Source organism: Nannobrachium achirus, assembly GCF_963921795.1.
Source record: "Nannobrachium achirus genome assembly, chromosome: 16".
NCBI lineage: Eukaryota > Metazoa > Chordata > Actinopteri > Myctophiformes > Myctophidae > Nannobrachium > Nannobrachium achirus.
Genome location: NC_137823.1, coordinates 5,382,296 through 5,400,076, shown reverse-complemented (window position 1 = coordinate 5,400,076; position 17,781 = coordinate 5,382,296). Strand labels below are relative to the sequence as shown.

Sequence of the window (17,781 nt, the reverse complement as noted above, 5' to 3'; positions counted from 1 at the left end):
TAAAAATGACGGCTCTACGGATTCGTATCGGCGAGGCGGAGGTCGCGGCCCCGTTCTGGTGGTCTGCGGCGACTCCGGGCGAAAAACGGACGAAAAAAGCAATACCGCTACCGACCAGTAGTTGAGCAACTTCCATAGTATAGCTTTAAAGCACAACATAACGCAGTGGATCCTTGTACCCAGGGCCCAGAATTCGGTGCGACTCCCCTGTCCCTGACTACATGCTCCCATGGCAGCTGATAACAGCTGGTGCCAGTCTGAATATGAGGACACCCAGGTGGCTTATTAGTCACAAGCATGATGCATTAAATGGCTGCATTGTAAGTTACATGAAGTGGGGAAAGCAGAGCCCCATAATGAAGCTGTTAAAGGTGATACACCATGAAATTTCACTTTTCCTATTTTAAAACCTTTTTTGGGGGTCCCACTAGCACCTTCTATCCTCACAAAGTCCCATTTCTGACCACTGTGTCTTTCTCTGGTTTTGGGAAGGCGGAGGTTAAAAGTATCCCACAGTTTCTCAAAACAGGCTGTCCAGATTTGCTGCCGTCGATGACATCATCGACGGCCGTTTTTGAAGAAAAAAAATGTTTTATCAAAAAAAATCAAAAATATTTTTTTATTTTTTTCAAAAAAAGATGGCGCAGTTCAGGCCAAAGGTGGTACTGCAGCTGAAAATGCTCTGAGAGCCATTCAAAAATGAGAGGCTCTCTATTCAGGAGTGGTAATTTAGCCTCAAACCTTTTGAAAAACGTTTTTTGGGACATAAACAATATGACATAAATACTTTTTAAATGCATGGTGTATCACCTTTAAAGTATGTATTAGTGTGGTTGCCCTAACAGGGCAAAAACATGGTAATAACATGCTATGCATTTAGGCCGTGCATTTAATCATTTTGTTACTTGGAAAAGATCTTCAGAAATGGTGAAAACATAAGCTCTCAAACTTATTCTGTAGATCAGCTATTGTCACTATTTTCCAACGGAGGAATTTTATACACGCGCATGAAAACTATTCGGGCTAAATAATTCAAAATAATTTAAATTATGCAAAAATAATTGTGGTTAGGCGATGGTGTAATAACATGCCTAAGGTGTATTGTTCCTAGAATGGACTGTTACCAGGGCCTGTTGTCATGCGCTGCAATGCAGTATTCTCTAAATCAAGGGTCTTCAACAGGAGGTCCCCCCTAGGGGGTCCTCAGAGTTACTACAGGGGGTCCTCCAAGTCTTTGTGTGATAGAAACCTTTTTTCTTTAACCACTTGAACCCTAGCATCCATATTCTGAGAACTTTAGACAAAAATAGCAGATCTAAGCTCACAACGCCTCGCGCTGCGAGGCGTTGTGAACTTTTAGATCGTCTATTTTCGGCAAAGAGGTTTGGTGTAGAGGGGAAAAAGAGCAGACTAAGTACAGAGTGAAAGGTTTTATTAAAGGAGTAGTTCACCCCCAAAATGACTTTTTTTTTCTATTGATTAGTCACGCCATGGAGATTAGAGTTCAATAATATTTTTTGTTTTTTGTCACATTCCTAAGAAAAAAATTTGATTTGAGTAAATGTTCCCCCATTGATTCCGGATGGGGACCCGTTTCGAAACGGTTCACCATCCGGAATCAATGGGGGTAAATTTACTCGAATCAAAATTTTGTCTTAGGAATGTGACCAAAACCAAAAAATATTATTGAACTATACTCTCCATGGCCTGAGTAATCAATAGAAAAAAAGTCATTTTGGGGGTGAACTACTCCTTTAAGTATTGACGGTTCAAGTGGTTAAACATCTGAAATCCCAAATTGAAATACACTGATGATTGTGCTGTCAATGAAACTATATGGAATCTATGAACAGGTTGTGGGGGTCCCTGCTTCATCTCTCTCTCAACTAAGGGGTCCTTGGCCTGAAAGGCCTGGAAACGTTGAAGATCCCTGGTCTAAATGTTTCAGAGCTTCCCACGTCTTGCCATTAACCGCAATGCCAGCTCTCTATTTCATGCTTGAGGTGAATCATTGTACATTTTACAAACACCCAGTGGTCCAGATTCTTTCCTACGGCAGTAGAATAGTCCTGGCGATAAAAACCCATAGCAGGCCATGGTCATCATTAGCCCTATCTACTGTATACAGCAGTGGGAAACGCGCCCAAGTCGCGTTAGATTTTAACCACTATTTTATGCCTTAACCATTGAAAAATAGCAGATATACAAGCTCACAGCGCGGCACCGAGTGCCGCACTGCGAGCTTGTAGATCTGCTATTTTTGAAAAAACATGAAAATGTGTTCAAGTCTTTGAATATCTTTGACCCGATCATTGACCCGACTTCTAAATCCTTCCTCTAAATCAGTGCTTCTCAAACCGTTTCTTGTCAAGGACCCCCAAAGTTGCAGGTATTTGGCCACGTACTCCCATCTCAAAATATGTTGTTCCAGGGACCCCCAGAAGCAAATATTTGAGTTACAAATGTTCACTTTTAAATACAGTAGATATATTCAAAGACTTGCAAAAAGAATCTTGATTTTTCAAAAATAGCAGATCTACAAGCTCGCAGCGCAGCACTCGGTGCTGCGCTGTGAGCTTGTATATCTGCTATTTTTCACCGGTTAAAGCATTCAATAATTCTAGGCCTAAATGGGTTAAAGTGTGAGAGAGGACAGAAGGAGCCTCCTGGTGACGCAGGGGAGTAAAGCCTTTTGCACACAGGACAGTTGCGTTTTTTTCGTTTGCTGCATGAATAACACGCATTGGATTTGGTGTGCAATGCTGTGCGGAATCGGCGCTGCGGATCCCAAAAGGAGTCATAAAAGGAGTGATGAGTTTTTTTTACCGCATGCGACAAGACGCACAAATCGAACTGGGTTCGATCGAGAAAAAAAACGCACAGCCGCAGCCACTCATCGCACGGCTAATTCGGATCCAGTGTGCACGAGGTCGTAGAGAATCATTTTCTTTAAAAAAAATTAAATTGTCCGTTTTATCCGTGCGGATAAACTCGCCTGTGTGCAAAGGGCTTAAGGCTGTCACGATTATGACATTTTATACGACGATTAATTGTCACTCAAATAATCGCGATTAACGATTTAATTGTGTTTTTGTCGTTGACAATTACATTTCTGTTTGGCTTGTAGGCTTTGAAGTTGCACATGGCAGATATGACACATAACCTAAATATACAAAGAAATTAACATGACATATTTGACAACTTTACACTTTAAAAAGAACATTGATAGTAGAAATAGCCGATCTACAAGCTCACAACGCATTGCATCGCAACGCGTTGTGAGCTTGTAGATCCTATTTCCACTATTTTTTTTAAATGTTTGAACATATATAAACATTTTTCAAAATGTTAACGATTATGACGACTATCACAAAATAATTGCGATTATGTCAAATAATTACGATTAGATGATAACGTAATAATTGTGACGGCCTTACAGGGGAGGGAGCCATAAAAACCAGCAGAGCCGGAGTTCCAGGCATTCACAAATAGTCATTTTTAGTATTCAAATGATTCGACCTCAAAGTATTCAAATAGTCGAATATTCGACAGGACTGGCCAAACTGTCAAATATTAAGAAAGCAAGAGGAGAACATTGTGAAAATGGCAGTTGCGAGGCGTTGTGATCATGTAGATCTGCTATTTTCACAATATTTATCTGCGGAACAGAGTCACATTAAATCTAATACCTAGAATTCCAAGTGCTTGTCAGGGTGGGGGTCCCCAGTTCAAATATGTTTATTTTGGGGGTCACGGCCTAAAAAGGTTTGAGAACCCCTGGTATAGAGCATTAACAAATTCATCCACCAGGGGCATTGACAACTCATTCTTATGACTTCCTATCTAGCCAAGCTTTATGAACGATATTAATTTTTAAAGAGAAAAAAAAATAAGCGAATATTCGACTTCGGTGAACAACGTCGAATAGTGACTTTGATATTCAAATATTCGAATATTTGGTGAAGGCCCTACCGCGTGTTGCCATCGTGACACAATTTCCTGCAGCAGGGATTGATGAAGCAAAAGGAAAAAAAAAGGTCTTGTGTCTTCATGGACCGTGACCCTGATGTGAAGAAGTAGTCGGGTGGAAGGTCTCACGTTTTGTGATTGCAATCACGCAGGTTGGTATCCAGGGCTCCTGTGGATCGTGGGCAATCAGACGAGCCTTCACTTGATTTCGGCTGAGGTCTGAGCGCTATCCCCTGCTGTTTCAAAACAAGTCTCTATTAACCCATTTACCGCTATTAAAAAACATCGACTTTCGGGGTTGTCTGCCACGTTGTCCTTACCTTTTAACGTGGACGCGCGCGTGCACATCGCGCACAGATCTGTGCACGGATCATGCACCAGACGTGTGTACTCCCGATCACAGCTTTCAAACAAAAACAATCCCATTGAAAAAGACACTTCCATCGCTGAGCTCCGTCTACTAGTGTTTACACGATAGTTAACGTTAGCTGCGCTCTGTTACCGCCCCCGACCGGATACGGAAACCATATCCGGCGCAGACCGGAAATGAGACTCGAAGCACTTTTTCGCGGGTGATTAGAAACCGCTTAGCGATAAACAGCAATCATACTTTTAAATGTGCATTAAAGCATATTAAATTCTCAGGTTTATCGGCTTTTTCTCTGGATTATCGGGGTGAGAGTAAATGAGTTAACTCATCTAGTGCCATTCGCGAGATGTCTCGCGAAATGTAATCTATTACAGTAGTGCCATTCACGGGATATCTCGGGAAAAGTAATCTATTACTGTAACGGCGAGTACATTACCGAGAAGAATGGCCGGCGGTCCGGAGACGAAATCCATCGCTGATTTCGCATCATCACGGCTCCACGAGCACAAAATAGTCCCATCCATAACATTGAGGTGGATGGGGGATCTCATCTTTAATGTCCATTATCTCAAAACTACACTTTAGAAGCTAGGATGGAGGCAGATGCTCGCTTATGTTACACAGTTATAAAAGCTCCCGGTCGGCCATTACACAACTCCACGTGGACACGGATCGGTTCCGGCGCACGATCCGATGACGTCAGACCGGAAGTGATTCGCGTGTGCACTTCTGGCCTTCAAAATAAGATAACGGTGGTGATGCCAGCCTGAAGGTGGCATCGTGGACTTTATAATCCGTTAATTTCAGGGGCACTAAATGAGTTAAGATAAGCTGCAATCTGTTGATCTTTACTGGTTGAGGACCGCTATTACTATTCTCTCACCCTTCTCCGGCATGTGCAACTTCAAGGACTTTTTATTCCGATACTTTTAGCGAGGGAGCGAAATAGGCGATGGGAGAATTGCCGACATTCATGTTAAAAAGTAGGGGTGTAACGATACATTTGAACAACGATTCAAAACGCATCACGATACTGTACATGGCTGACAATGCGATACATGGACGATGTTGATTCATGGCAGTACGATACGATTTGATTGAATGATTTTAAATCGATACATTAAGTATTTAGCAAAGACATTAAATCTGTGTGAAACGTGTCAATAGAGCAGGTTTTTTAAGGTAAAGATCTATTATTATGGATATAAATAAGTAATATTGTGATTCTTTAGCAAATACTTGGACATTATATTACAACACATGGACAATCCCGCACCTTGACAATGAGATTACACACATTTATCGATAGACCAAGAGTAGCTACAGTACAGGTATATGGAACGGAGAAGTAATTAGACCCTTTTTTTTCATTTTCCCTCTTAAAGATGGGGTGCCATGATTTTGTCCCCCTCTAAAACATGATTATCAGGTATTATGATTATCCTAGGAGGAAGATTTTTTCCAAAAAAATGTACAGAAAGAGTTAAAATTAGGTTTTTATTTGGCCACACCCACCAGTTCATTAAGTATGCCTGGTTGTCATGGTGGGTGGTGACCCAGCTGAAGTTAGCCACACCCCACAGTGTTGGGTGAATGGTAAAAGGGGAGGGGATGATTCTATGATGTAATTGTATCTGTGTTTTTGGACCGGCACTTTTGACCCACAAGGTGTCAGCCTCCAGGAAAAAAAACAAATAGAAAGGGAATACATAATTGCTCATAACAACCACACCAGGGGGTCTAATGAAGTACTGTCAACCTCCTAGACACATGAAAACTAGAAAAAGTACAAAACTATGGCACCACCTCTTTAAAATTGCTAAATACAAGCCATAAATACTTCCATACAATCGATTATTTGCATTGCAAAACGATTCGATAACGATACGATATACGGAGCCAGGCGGTACGATATTTGCTTTTGCATACCGATATAGCAGACCATTGCAAATTAAAATCGATTTTTCGATTCAGTTACTTTAACGTTACACCCCTATTAAAAAGGATTTAGCTCTCGAGCGCCATGAAACTTATGAAAGTTCGATGAAGGACACCTGACGCTCGCACGCAGACCCGGCGGGCAGCCGCGGATTCCCTCCCTCGTGAGCGAGGGATTCCCTCCCTCGCTCACAGCGCGGCACTGAGTGCCACGCTGCGAGCTTGTAGATCTGCTATTTTTGAAAAAAGTCGTGAAAATGTGTGTAAATCTTTGGATATATGTATTTTCAAAGCGAACGTTTGTAACTAAAATTTTGCTTCTGGGTGGTCCCTGGAACTAAATATTTTGAGATGGGGGTCTGTGGCCAAATACATATCATTTTGGGGTTCCTTCACATGAAAAGGTTTGAGAACCACTGACATAGTGGTCTCTCAAGAACAGACTAACTGAGCTCCAGTTAAGTGAAAAGGACCTTTTCTTTGACGATGGCCGGCCAGATTGCTGACATAGAAACATAGTTTTTTCAAAAAATCTTAGAAGTATTCAAAAGACACTTATGAGGCTGTTAAGTCTGACATCATTTCGTAGGCAGAGGAGAACTTTTGCCCCCCAAAAAAAGCTAATCTTTTTAGTATTTTTACTATTTACACATTTTTCTTCTCTTTGTTGTTGAAAGGAAAGTGGTAGAATTATACTTTAGTCGTTATTTTTTGTCTCGGATCTGTTGAAATAGCGAGGGACAGATATTGACAATAAATCTGCTTGGAGGTCTGACTACAAAATGATGTCACGGCTTAAAAGCCCGATAGAATTGGGTCAAAATTCTAATTTTCCACGATTTTTCAAAAATAGCAGTTCTACAAGCTCGCAGCGCGCTGTGAGCTTGTATATCTGCTGTTTTTCAATAGTTAAAGCATAAAATAATGATACACAACACTGTGTACCCGTTCTAAATGGGATAACACAATCTTCCCTCTCGTCTGGCCTCTTGTCTGCTCTGGGCCTGAAGCAGGGAGGCGCTCATGAATATTTGTTGGCAGACGGTGGGCTCACGTGTCGCGCACGTGTCCTGCACATGCAATTTGGGCACGCGTAGTCGCGTACGTCTCGTGCCGCAGCCTCTCCACAGCTCTTCTCCCGGGGAATGGATTGCCGCGGCACCACCAGCACAAACCCAAATCTGATCAAATATTTAAACGTCAGATCATTACTGTGTTCGCCTAGCAATTACACACACACACACACACCCCTGCCGTACTCCCCCCATGTTTCCCGTGTATGTGTGCGATATTGAGCGCGCGTGTGTGCACTCAGATTTATATTCTGTATGTATACCCATATCTGTATGTAAATGTCTGTAGGCTGCAGCAGCTATCACTTTTTTTCTTAGACTCTATCGGTTACCTTTTCAATCTGTGTGGAAAAAAATCTAATATTTATTATACCTGACTTAATCGATTAGTCTGATTAGCCACTTAAGCCCTATTTTAGACTTGTGAAGCATTGTGAGCTTGTAGATCGGTTATTTTCCGTTTTTATCTTATATTTGAAAATCGTTTGAAAATAATGTCAATGTTCCCCAAAAATCGATTGTTTTTATTAAAATCGATAACTTTTCGCAATTGATTAAATCGATTGGTTTGATTAACTATTTATTGCAACCCTATATGTCTGTGTTAGGGGTGTGAAAGAATATTCTTTATTCGAATATTCGTTCGAATGTTAACAATAAAAGAATATTCGAAAGTAAAAAATTGAGCTTCGAATTAATTTATATTTAATTAAAACAAATCTACCGCACTTCTTGCGAGATTCTGGGCGCATGGAACGTTAAAAGGTGGCTGGTCTCGCAAGGCAGAAGTCTCCATTCGCTGCTGCAAAAGTGGGCTGATCTACAGCTCCACAATGCGTCGCTGATCCAATACGTTGTGGGCTTGTACATTAAGGGTGCCTATTTAGCAACACCGTCATACGGCGAAGAATAAACCTCCAGCTGCTTTTAACTTTCCCTTCACACTGTCACTGGCCGTCGTCCGCTCCACAGGGAAGGCTCTCTCCTTTCCGACGGAGAGGAGAGATGCACTCGCCTCGCAGTTCACTGTACACTCAGTGCTTTTAAACTTAATACGTTGATTCAGAATGATTAACGAGTCAAGCTGAAACGTGCGACTCATTTGGTAGTGACGGGAAGCCGGACAACGAGACTTCTCCACCGAAAAACACAAAGCATGGATTTCTTCTCTCACAAGTCATTCCCCGCACGCAGCCACGGTAACGGTAAAACTCCGTCACACTCTTGTAGACTGCCTAATTTGGTTCAAACCAAAACATACTCCATTGGTGTGATTATAATTGCTCGTTTCATGTCGTGGCTGTTCCAACTCCATCACAGGCTGCTGCTGTGACGCTTCGCAACGACGATGCGATGCTGCCAGGCACGTGCACACAGACATCAAACGGGGCTTGAGCCCCTGCCCTTTTAAGAGAGAATTGTCCACCAAAATGCCCTTTTAGAAATGTCAGCCCCTGCCTCTATAGCATTCTTTGCACGGCACGTCCCTGACCAACGCGGACTTGGCTGCACGACCGCGACTGTCTACAGTTTACAGTTTAGGCATTTAGCAGATGCTTTTAATCCAAAGCGACTTACAATAAGCAGATAACACAATATATAATATAAATATCACAATAATAAACAAGTTAATATGTCAGTACACCAACAGCAATATAACAATGCAAATGAAATAAATAATTAAAGAAAAAGGTTTCTTAAAAAAAAAAAAGAAAAAAAAAAAAAGAATAAACAGCTTCGAATTGCGAATGCTTCGAATTATTCGATATTTTCGAATATTCTAATTTATTCGAATCAACGGTGGATTTTCGGGCGAATATTCGAATGCTATTTTTGGCAAATGTTCACAGCCCTAGTCTGTGTTTGGCTAAAAACTTCTACAGAAACATTTACATGTGTGGGTGTGTGCGGGCAGTGGTGTAACTAAGTAGATTTACTTAACTACTGTATTTAAGTACAACATTAAGGTATTTGTACTTTACTTGAGTATATCCAAATTCCGGTGCTTTTACTTTTACTCCACTGCATCTCGGATCCAAATATTGTACTTTTACTCCACTACAATTATTTGAAATCTTTAGTTACTAGTTAGTTTGCAGATATCAATTATAATATTATAAAACATACGTTAAGCACTTTAGCCCTATTTCATACCTAGACTATTTGAAAATGGCTAATTTACAAGCTCACAACGTGTCGCATCGTGATGCATTGTGAGCTTTTAGATATGCTATTTTCATACATTTTGTACTTTAAGTACATTTTGATGTGCCAACACTTTCATACTTTTATTCAAGTACATTTTGAAGTCTGGACTTTTACTTGTAACAGAGTATTTCTACATTGCAGTATTGATACTTTTACTTACACCACTGTGTAACACACACACACACACACACACACACACACACACACACACACACACACACACACACACTCTCATGCACACACACACACACACACACACACACACACACACACACACACACACACACACACACACACTCTCTCTCATGCGCGCACACACACACACACACACACACACACACACACACACACACACACACACACACACACACACACACACACACACACACACACTCTCATGCACACACTCTCATGCACACACACACACCCCACCTTCTTCATCCGAGCCGTATCGTATGCCCACGCGCCTTTCTCCCGCTCCGATGCAATCCATCCTGGATCAATTCTAATGAGAGTCTGAAATGAAAGGCGTCATATTGAACATAACAGCACAGCGTGGTGTTATGTTATGAGCGTGGTAATAGCATGAGCAGGGGTGTCACACCACATTCTGGGCCCTGGGTACAAGGATTCACTGCGGGCCCCCCCATGAATGTTCTTCATTAGACTGGGAACGGTGCTTTAATCTATTGAAAAAATAGCAGATCTACAAGCTCACAGTGTGGCACTCTGCAAGCTTGTAGAGCTGCTATTTTTGAAAAAACTCTCAAAGTATTTAGTTCCAGGGACCCCCCAGAAGCAAAATTTGAGTTACAAATGTTCGCTTAAAAACAATACATATTCAAAGATTTGCACACATTTTCACGACTTTTCAAAAATAGCAGATCTACAAGCTCGCAGCGCTTGCAAATCTGCTATTTTTCAATAGCTAAAGTATACACATAATTAAGGCCCCTCCACCTTGGGCCCTGGTAAACTCAGTCCCACTTTCCCCCCCCTTGTGACGCCCCTGGCCTGAACATGAGCAAGTGCTTGCTTTGGGGGGCCACATATGCAGCCATGTGCTGTGTTACATAATACACAGTCTCTGGGTGCCGGGATGCTTTTTCTGTGCGCAGATGGAGAGTGGATACAGTACGACTCCCCCGGCCACCAGCCAGCTCTCATGTTCTCTCCGAGAAGTTGCTGTTTTCGCGTCATTTACTTCTGTTTTTTCCTCGTGGGGACGAATGGGAGACAGACTGCTGTAAGCTGTCTCCATCCCTGTCATAACCCTCGATGTTACAGTATACTTGGCGTGTAGTAGGGCATTCACCAAATATTCGAATATTCGAATATCAAAGTCACTATTCGACGTTGTTCACCGAAGTCGAATATTCACTTAGTTTAATTTTTTTGTTGTTTTGTCTTTAAATATATATTATATTTCTTCATGGTTTATAAAGCTTGACTAGATAAGATAGGAAGTCATAAGAACCCTGACAAGCACTTGGAATTGTAGGTATTACATTTAATGTGACTCGGTTCCGCAGATAGATATTGTGAAAATAGCAGATCTACATGCTCACAACGCCTCGCGTTGCGAGGCGTTGTGAGCATGTAGATCGGCTATTTTCACAATGTTCGCCTCTTGCTTACTTAATATTTGACAGTTTGGCCAGTCCTGTCGAATATTCGACTATTCGAATACTTTGAGGTCGAATAATTCGAATAGTAAAAATCACTATTCGTGAATGCCCTAGCGTGTAGTGATGAAGTAGAAATATACTGGTTCAATACTTTGAACAGGACCACGAAAAAGACTTAGTGATTGTTGTGACCATAGATCGCAAGTTTACTATGAAAACCGGCACATCTTGTCCACGTATCCGTGTATCTCTGAAGGTCACGCCTGACACTGTGGTTCCCCTGACGCATCACTGTGACAACACCTATGTAAAAGTCCATATTTGGGTATTCCCCATAATCCCTTTTATGCCCAAATGAAGATCCCTGATGTCATCGATTTATATCACATGGTCCATATCTGTGTGGCTTGTTCAAATAGGGATCTCCATGTATGGGCATACAATATATTGTATGTTGTGATGTCATGGGAACCACTCTAACAGAATCCCTTTTATGCCCATATATGGAGATCCCTGATGTCATCAATAGCCCATATCTAACAGGACTTCATATGGGAATGCCCATGTATGGAGGAAGACAGCCAATATCTGTGTGGCTGGTTCAGACGGGGATCTCCATGTGGGCATAAAAGGGATGTACTCTACTGTATACAGGACCCCCAAAAGGACATGTATTTGGCCACGGACCCCCATCTCAAAATATTTAGTTCCAGGGACCCCCAGAAGCAACATTTTTAGTTACAAATGTTCGCTTAAAAAATACATATATTTAAAGATTTGCACACATTTTCACGACTTTTCAAAAATAGCAGATCTACAAGCTCGCAGTTCTGTGAGCTTGTATATCTGCTATTTTTCAATAGCTAAAGTATAACATAACTAGAAAAGAAAATTTCTAAGAAATTTTAAGTGTGCCTGCAGCTCGCTAAGTCTGTGCAACCTTGTGTAGCGGTTGGTGTTAGTGTTTCGTTTTGAGAGGGTCGTTCCCCCTGAAAAACACGTTTTGGCATGAAACGGTTACGTTTTGCGCGTTTGTGGTGCCCCCTATTTGTCGAAGTGGAAATGCTTTTGGGTATATGTTCAGTATAGCGCCCCCCACTTGTGGTTAAAATTTGGTGTTGAAGTATGGCGGATTACAATAAGTGTTTTGCCATTGCATGGCAGGCACACTTAATTAAGGCCCCTACACCTTGGGCCCTAGTAACTCAGAATTTGAATTCTGATGGGATTATGTCAAATAATTGCGATTAGATGATTAGAGTATGTAATAATCTTGACAGGCCTAACCCTTCCTCCGCTCCCACTCTTCCAGGAGTTCCAGCAGCAGCAGACCAGGGAGCCCTACGGCCTAGACCTGGACGTGTTCCCTACCGAGGAGGACCAGCTCATATACGAGAGGTAAGGAGTCTAAGGACATACAGTACATACACCCTGGTACACTGGACATTCTGCAGGGTTGCTTTAGCTTTTACACAGTGGTGGAAAAAAAGACACAAGTTCTCAAAAGAAAAACCCTTTACTTAGCTCATTTACTGCCCCAACCCGAGAATCCTGAGGAAAAGCCATGGTCCAGGCTGCCCCAATCTACAAAGTAACTAGTAACTGAAGTTTTCAAATAATTTGCCAAACGGTTACTTTACACCACTGCTTTTACAAATGTAACCAAAATGGGTTGGGTAGGCTTTGGCTTTGCTTTTATATACGATTTGCAGCCACCTTTAAATAATTGTAGAGAGCGGTTTTAAAGGAAACTAGGGATTTACACTCCTTCAAGGCCAGAATGCATTCCACATTTTTGCAGTGTTGCAGGAGAATAACTAATGTTGCTACCTCACTCCTCCCTCAGTGTCTGTTTGCCCTTCAGCCTCCATCTGTATTTGTCCTTTCAGCTGTCAGTACACAGTTGGTAAAAAAAAAACGCCACAGGCAAGGGGCTCCTAAACGTCCGTTTTTGCAAATTATGTTTCAAAGGGTGATCGGGCCTTCACCATCCAAGCTCCCAACCTCTGGAATTCGCTACCCGAGAGCATTCGCCTCACTGACTCCCTTACTCTTTTCAAAACACTATTAAAAACCTATATGTTCCAAAAAGCATCCCTGTAAATAACCCCTTTGGTTGTTTTTTTTGCCTATGTTGTTTTAATTATTTTTCTTGAATGCATGGTTATGTCTTGTAATTATGATAGATCATCTTATTTTCCTTAGTTTTTCTTTGAAAATGCTTGTTTTTATTATCCTGTCACTTATTGTGCAGCACCTTGTGGCTCATTTCTAGAAAGGTACTATGTAAATGAAGTTATAATTATTATTGTCTCCACCAGCCGAAGGCTGAGGGAGAGTATGTTTTCCCCTCCGTCCGTGTGTCCGTCCGTCCGTGCGTCCGTCCGTCCGTCCGTGCGTCCTCGCAGTTTGTGAGCACCTAATCTCAGTCGCCGTTGGCCCGGACGCTGCCAAAGTGAGCACACACACTCCCTTGATGCCAATCTAGAACCTCTGCCCTAAATTTTTCAAATGGGCCTTTTCTAGCGCCACCTAGTGGCCGATGTTTGCAAAACACATTTTGGTGCACTACTCTTACAGATTTTGGCCAAAAATCCTACAAATCGGTAGGCAGTATCTCCACAGTCATGTGATCGACACGGATCTGTCCGATTTTGCATATTCCATCCTGATTGGCTAAGATTGGCTTCCAAAGTTTGTAGGATTGAGCCGTTTGGAACAAAATGCCTCAAATCCCAAACGCAAAGTGCAATCATCATGAAATCGCGCACACACGTTCCCACTAGGTCGAAGAAGAAATGCCACTTAACATTTTTGAAATCAGCCTCATGGTGGCGCTATAACAGGCCGATTTGTGGTTTTACCTATAACTCCACCGATCAGTTTCAAACTTTACTTTGCAAGCGCACTCCCTAGAAGCTAACGATAAACCTTTGCCCTGCATTTTTCACATAAGCCTTTTATAGCGCCACCTTTCGGCCGACTTATGTAAAACACATTTTTGGATATTACTCCTTGAGATTTTATCCAAAAATCACGCAAATCGGTACACAGTATCTCTATAGTCATGTGATCAAGTCCGATCCGTCTGATATTTCATATGCCATCCTGATTGGCTAATATTAGCTTCCAAAGTTTGCAGGATTGCACCACCAGGACGCACAGCCTGGTGGAGACCTGTGCTCAGAAGAGCACTGCTTCTAGTTACATTTCTGTATTCTCGTGTCACGTTGAAAATCTTGTTAAACCGGGTCGAGGTCGTTGTGTCTTTGAACACAAGTCACCTCTGTTGGGGGTGTTTGACTCGGTCATTGACTGGTCAAACCACAACAGATTGAAGTCCATGGAAACTATTCATATCTGGGCCGTTCTCTGGCCTTCCACCACAGATCTGATTATGAAAGCACACGCATTAAGGCTTGTCCACCTGCCCCCGGCAGGTAAATAAAACTTTCGGGCAGGTGGAGTTTACTCTTGAGCAACAGTCTACAAACACAACACCAGATATCTGTCTATCTGCATGTCTTCTGGTCTGTGGAAATGTAAAATAAGAGCACTGTTTACCTATAATGTGCTGTTTTTACTGTTGCTACACTTAAAAAATATAAATGTGAACCCATAGTCATATTCACTCATAGCTATGTAGGTATTTGGATAAAACAAAACAATAAATTGAACGGTAATTAAAATATTACCTATAATTTTACAATGGACGATTAGATTTACTTTTCGGGCAAGTGGGCATTACCTTTGTGTAAGTAGAACATGACCTGTACTTGCCTGATGGACAAGTGCCTCTGAGACCCTTAGTGTCAACCCCTGAAAGTAGAAGCCTGCAGTGAATCCATTAAGTTCTGTCCCCAGGAAAGGGTGTCAAGGAACAACAGTTATTACTGAGAAATGGGACATTAAAACCCATTCAGAACGCGTACACATTATTGTGTATCATTATTTTATGCTTTAACTATTGAAAAATAGCAGATATACAAGCTCGAGCTTGTAGATCTGCTATTTTTGAAAAATCGTGAAAATTAGAATTTTGACCCGATTCTATAAGTGTCTTTTGAATCCTTCTAAGGTTTTTTGAAAAACCTATGTTTCTATGTCAGCAATCTGGCCAGCCATCGTCAAAGAAAAGGTCCTTTTCACTTAACTGGAGCTCAGTTTGTCTGTTCTTGAGAGACTACTATGTCAGTGGTTCTCAAACTTTTTCATGTGAAGGACCCCCAAAATCACATGTATTTGGCCACGGACCCACCATCTCAAAATATTTAGTTCCAGGGACCACCCAGAAGCAAAATTTGAGTTACAAACGTTCGCTTTAAAAATACATCTATTCAAAGATTTGCACACATTTTCACGACTTTTCCAAGAATAGCAGGTCTACAAGCTCGCAGCGCGGCACTCGGTGCCACGCTGTGAGCTTGTATATCTGCTAGCATTAAATAATGTTAGGCGTAAATGGGTTAAGACTCTGCCACCCCTCTGACTGCATTGTGTATTGTAATGATGTCGCCTCTCGTCTCCACGGTACATTTACCCTGGAGTCTCCTCTCCGTTCTGTCTCTGCTGTTCTGTTCTCCTCCAGTTTCTTTTGCTCCAAAGACCATTCATGAGCTGAACAACTCTCTGTGTGGCTCTGTCTGAACAGGGCTGTCTGTTCTCTGGATGGGAACTGTTCTGTTCATGTACACCAGGGTTCCACAATAAGCGGCCCGCGGGCCATTTGCGGCCCGCAGGGTGCTACTGTCTGGCCCCCATCAACCCCAGTAATAATGGTGGTATAAGAGCAGCAACAACACTAGTATATCGTCGTTGTCGAGTGGAAAGCTCGTATCTCCAAATTTGTACGTTCTTTCGCAAAGTAAAGCCCTGCTTCATCATACAAGGCCGTCGGACAAAAGTAGTGAAAACAACAGATCTACAAGCACACAACACCTCGCATCGTGAGGCGTTGTGTGCTTGTAGATCGGCTGTTTTCACTAGTTTAAATCATTTTTAAAATGATAAATGCAAAACGAACGGTTTTGGACATACGAGATTTTCACCCGACAATGACGATATCTGAACTGTCGCTGGAGTAGCCAGAACGCCACCGTCGCCCCCTGCAATGTTGTGACCCTCGGCTTGGTACCCTAGACATCATTCGGCCATTGGGGAAAACTAATTGGGGAACCCTGATGTACACGGTGTGATGACGGAGCTTTCACTGGGTTCTCTCCCTCTATGCAACATGTGTTCGCTGATATTCCTTTAAGTAGTGCGTCACGGTGGTGACCGCTCCATGACGTATCTCAGTCAGTTCAATTCTCAGTAGATCACAGTCGAGAGAAACAGGGCCATGAAGTAAACTATGTACGCTTAAGTACAATTTTGAGGGACTTTTACTTACTTACTGGAGTCTCGGAGGCAATATTATATTTTTTACTCCACTACAATTATTTGAAAACTTTAGTTAGTTACTTTGTCGATTTTGATTATTATTACAAAACGTACTTTAACCACTTCAGTAATATACAGTACTATAAATATATATATTTTGGGCCATTTTGAAAATAGCCGATCTATAAGCTCACAATGTGTCGGAGCTTGTAGATCTGCTATTTTCACGATTGTTTTTTTTATACATTTTAAACATTTGAAAACTTGTGAAACGGGACATTCAGCATAATGAGTTCTTTCTCATTTCTACTTCAAGTATATTTTCATACCAATACTTTTGTACAGTACCTTCACTTAACTCATTCATTGCCTTTTCAAGATGGCCGCCAAGTACCAGGATGCCATGTTCCTAAATATCTAGTGCAAGGATACATTTTTAGTGCACGGATCGTGCACGCCCATGCCTAGATCATGCACCATATGTGTAGTTCCTGGTAATATTAATTTGAGGGGGGGTGGGGGGGGGCACGGTGGCGCAGTGGTTAGCGCTTCGCCTCACAGCTAGAAGGTCCTGGGTTCGATTCCCGCCGGGGGACACTGTGGGCGCTGGCGGCGTGTTCCTCCCTCCGCGTCATCAGCGCCCACACCCTAGGTGGGGTTGGCGATAGGGCCTTTCTGTGTGGAGTTTGCATGTTCTCCCCGTGTCTCCTAGGGTTGATACCCTCACAAAAACATGCACATAATCCTGGTCTCAATAATGCCTCCCCCTGGCCAGCCGGGGCGCCTGATGGAGGGGAAAGGAACTGGTTGGAATAACGTGTTCCTTCCACACGCTACGTCCAAACCAGGGAAATCTCCACTGTCAGGTGAAAAGAAGCAACTTGGACTCCTCATGCATAGAAGGAAGCATGAGGTCAGTCCGTTGTCTCCCCAGGCGCGGCAGAGGGAGAGCAGAGCCCAGGATCACATAGGCAATTAGCACTGGGTGAAAAAATGGGTTACAAAATTGTGGTATAAAAATTATTTAAAGAAAATATATATATATATTAATTTGAATCTATTATGTAATGGGAACAAATGGCTTTATGCAGTGCTGGGGAGCCAAACGGTGCAATTAACATGGTGTAGAAAAATATAAATAAACGCTAATGCATTGAAGCCTGCTGTTCCATGTGTCTCACAGGGTGCATTCAGGGACAAAGGCGGATATTTA

General features: G+C 42.2%; 1 protein-coding gene across 1 annotated transcript in view; it reads left to right on the top strand.

The window, feature by feature from the left end:
* The window catches only part of fig4a (FIG4 phosphoinositide 5-phosphatase a), a 135,181-nt gene that overhangs the window by 100,432 nt on the left and 16,968 nt on the right, over positions 1-17,781 (top strand). The window contains exon 21 of the mRNA XM_080744384.1: positions 12,499-12,584. Coding sequence (XP_080600510.1) covers positions 12,499-12,584 — 86 coding nt within the window. The remainder of the gene's footprint in view (positions 1-12,498; positions 12,585-17,781) is intronic.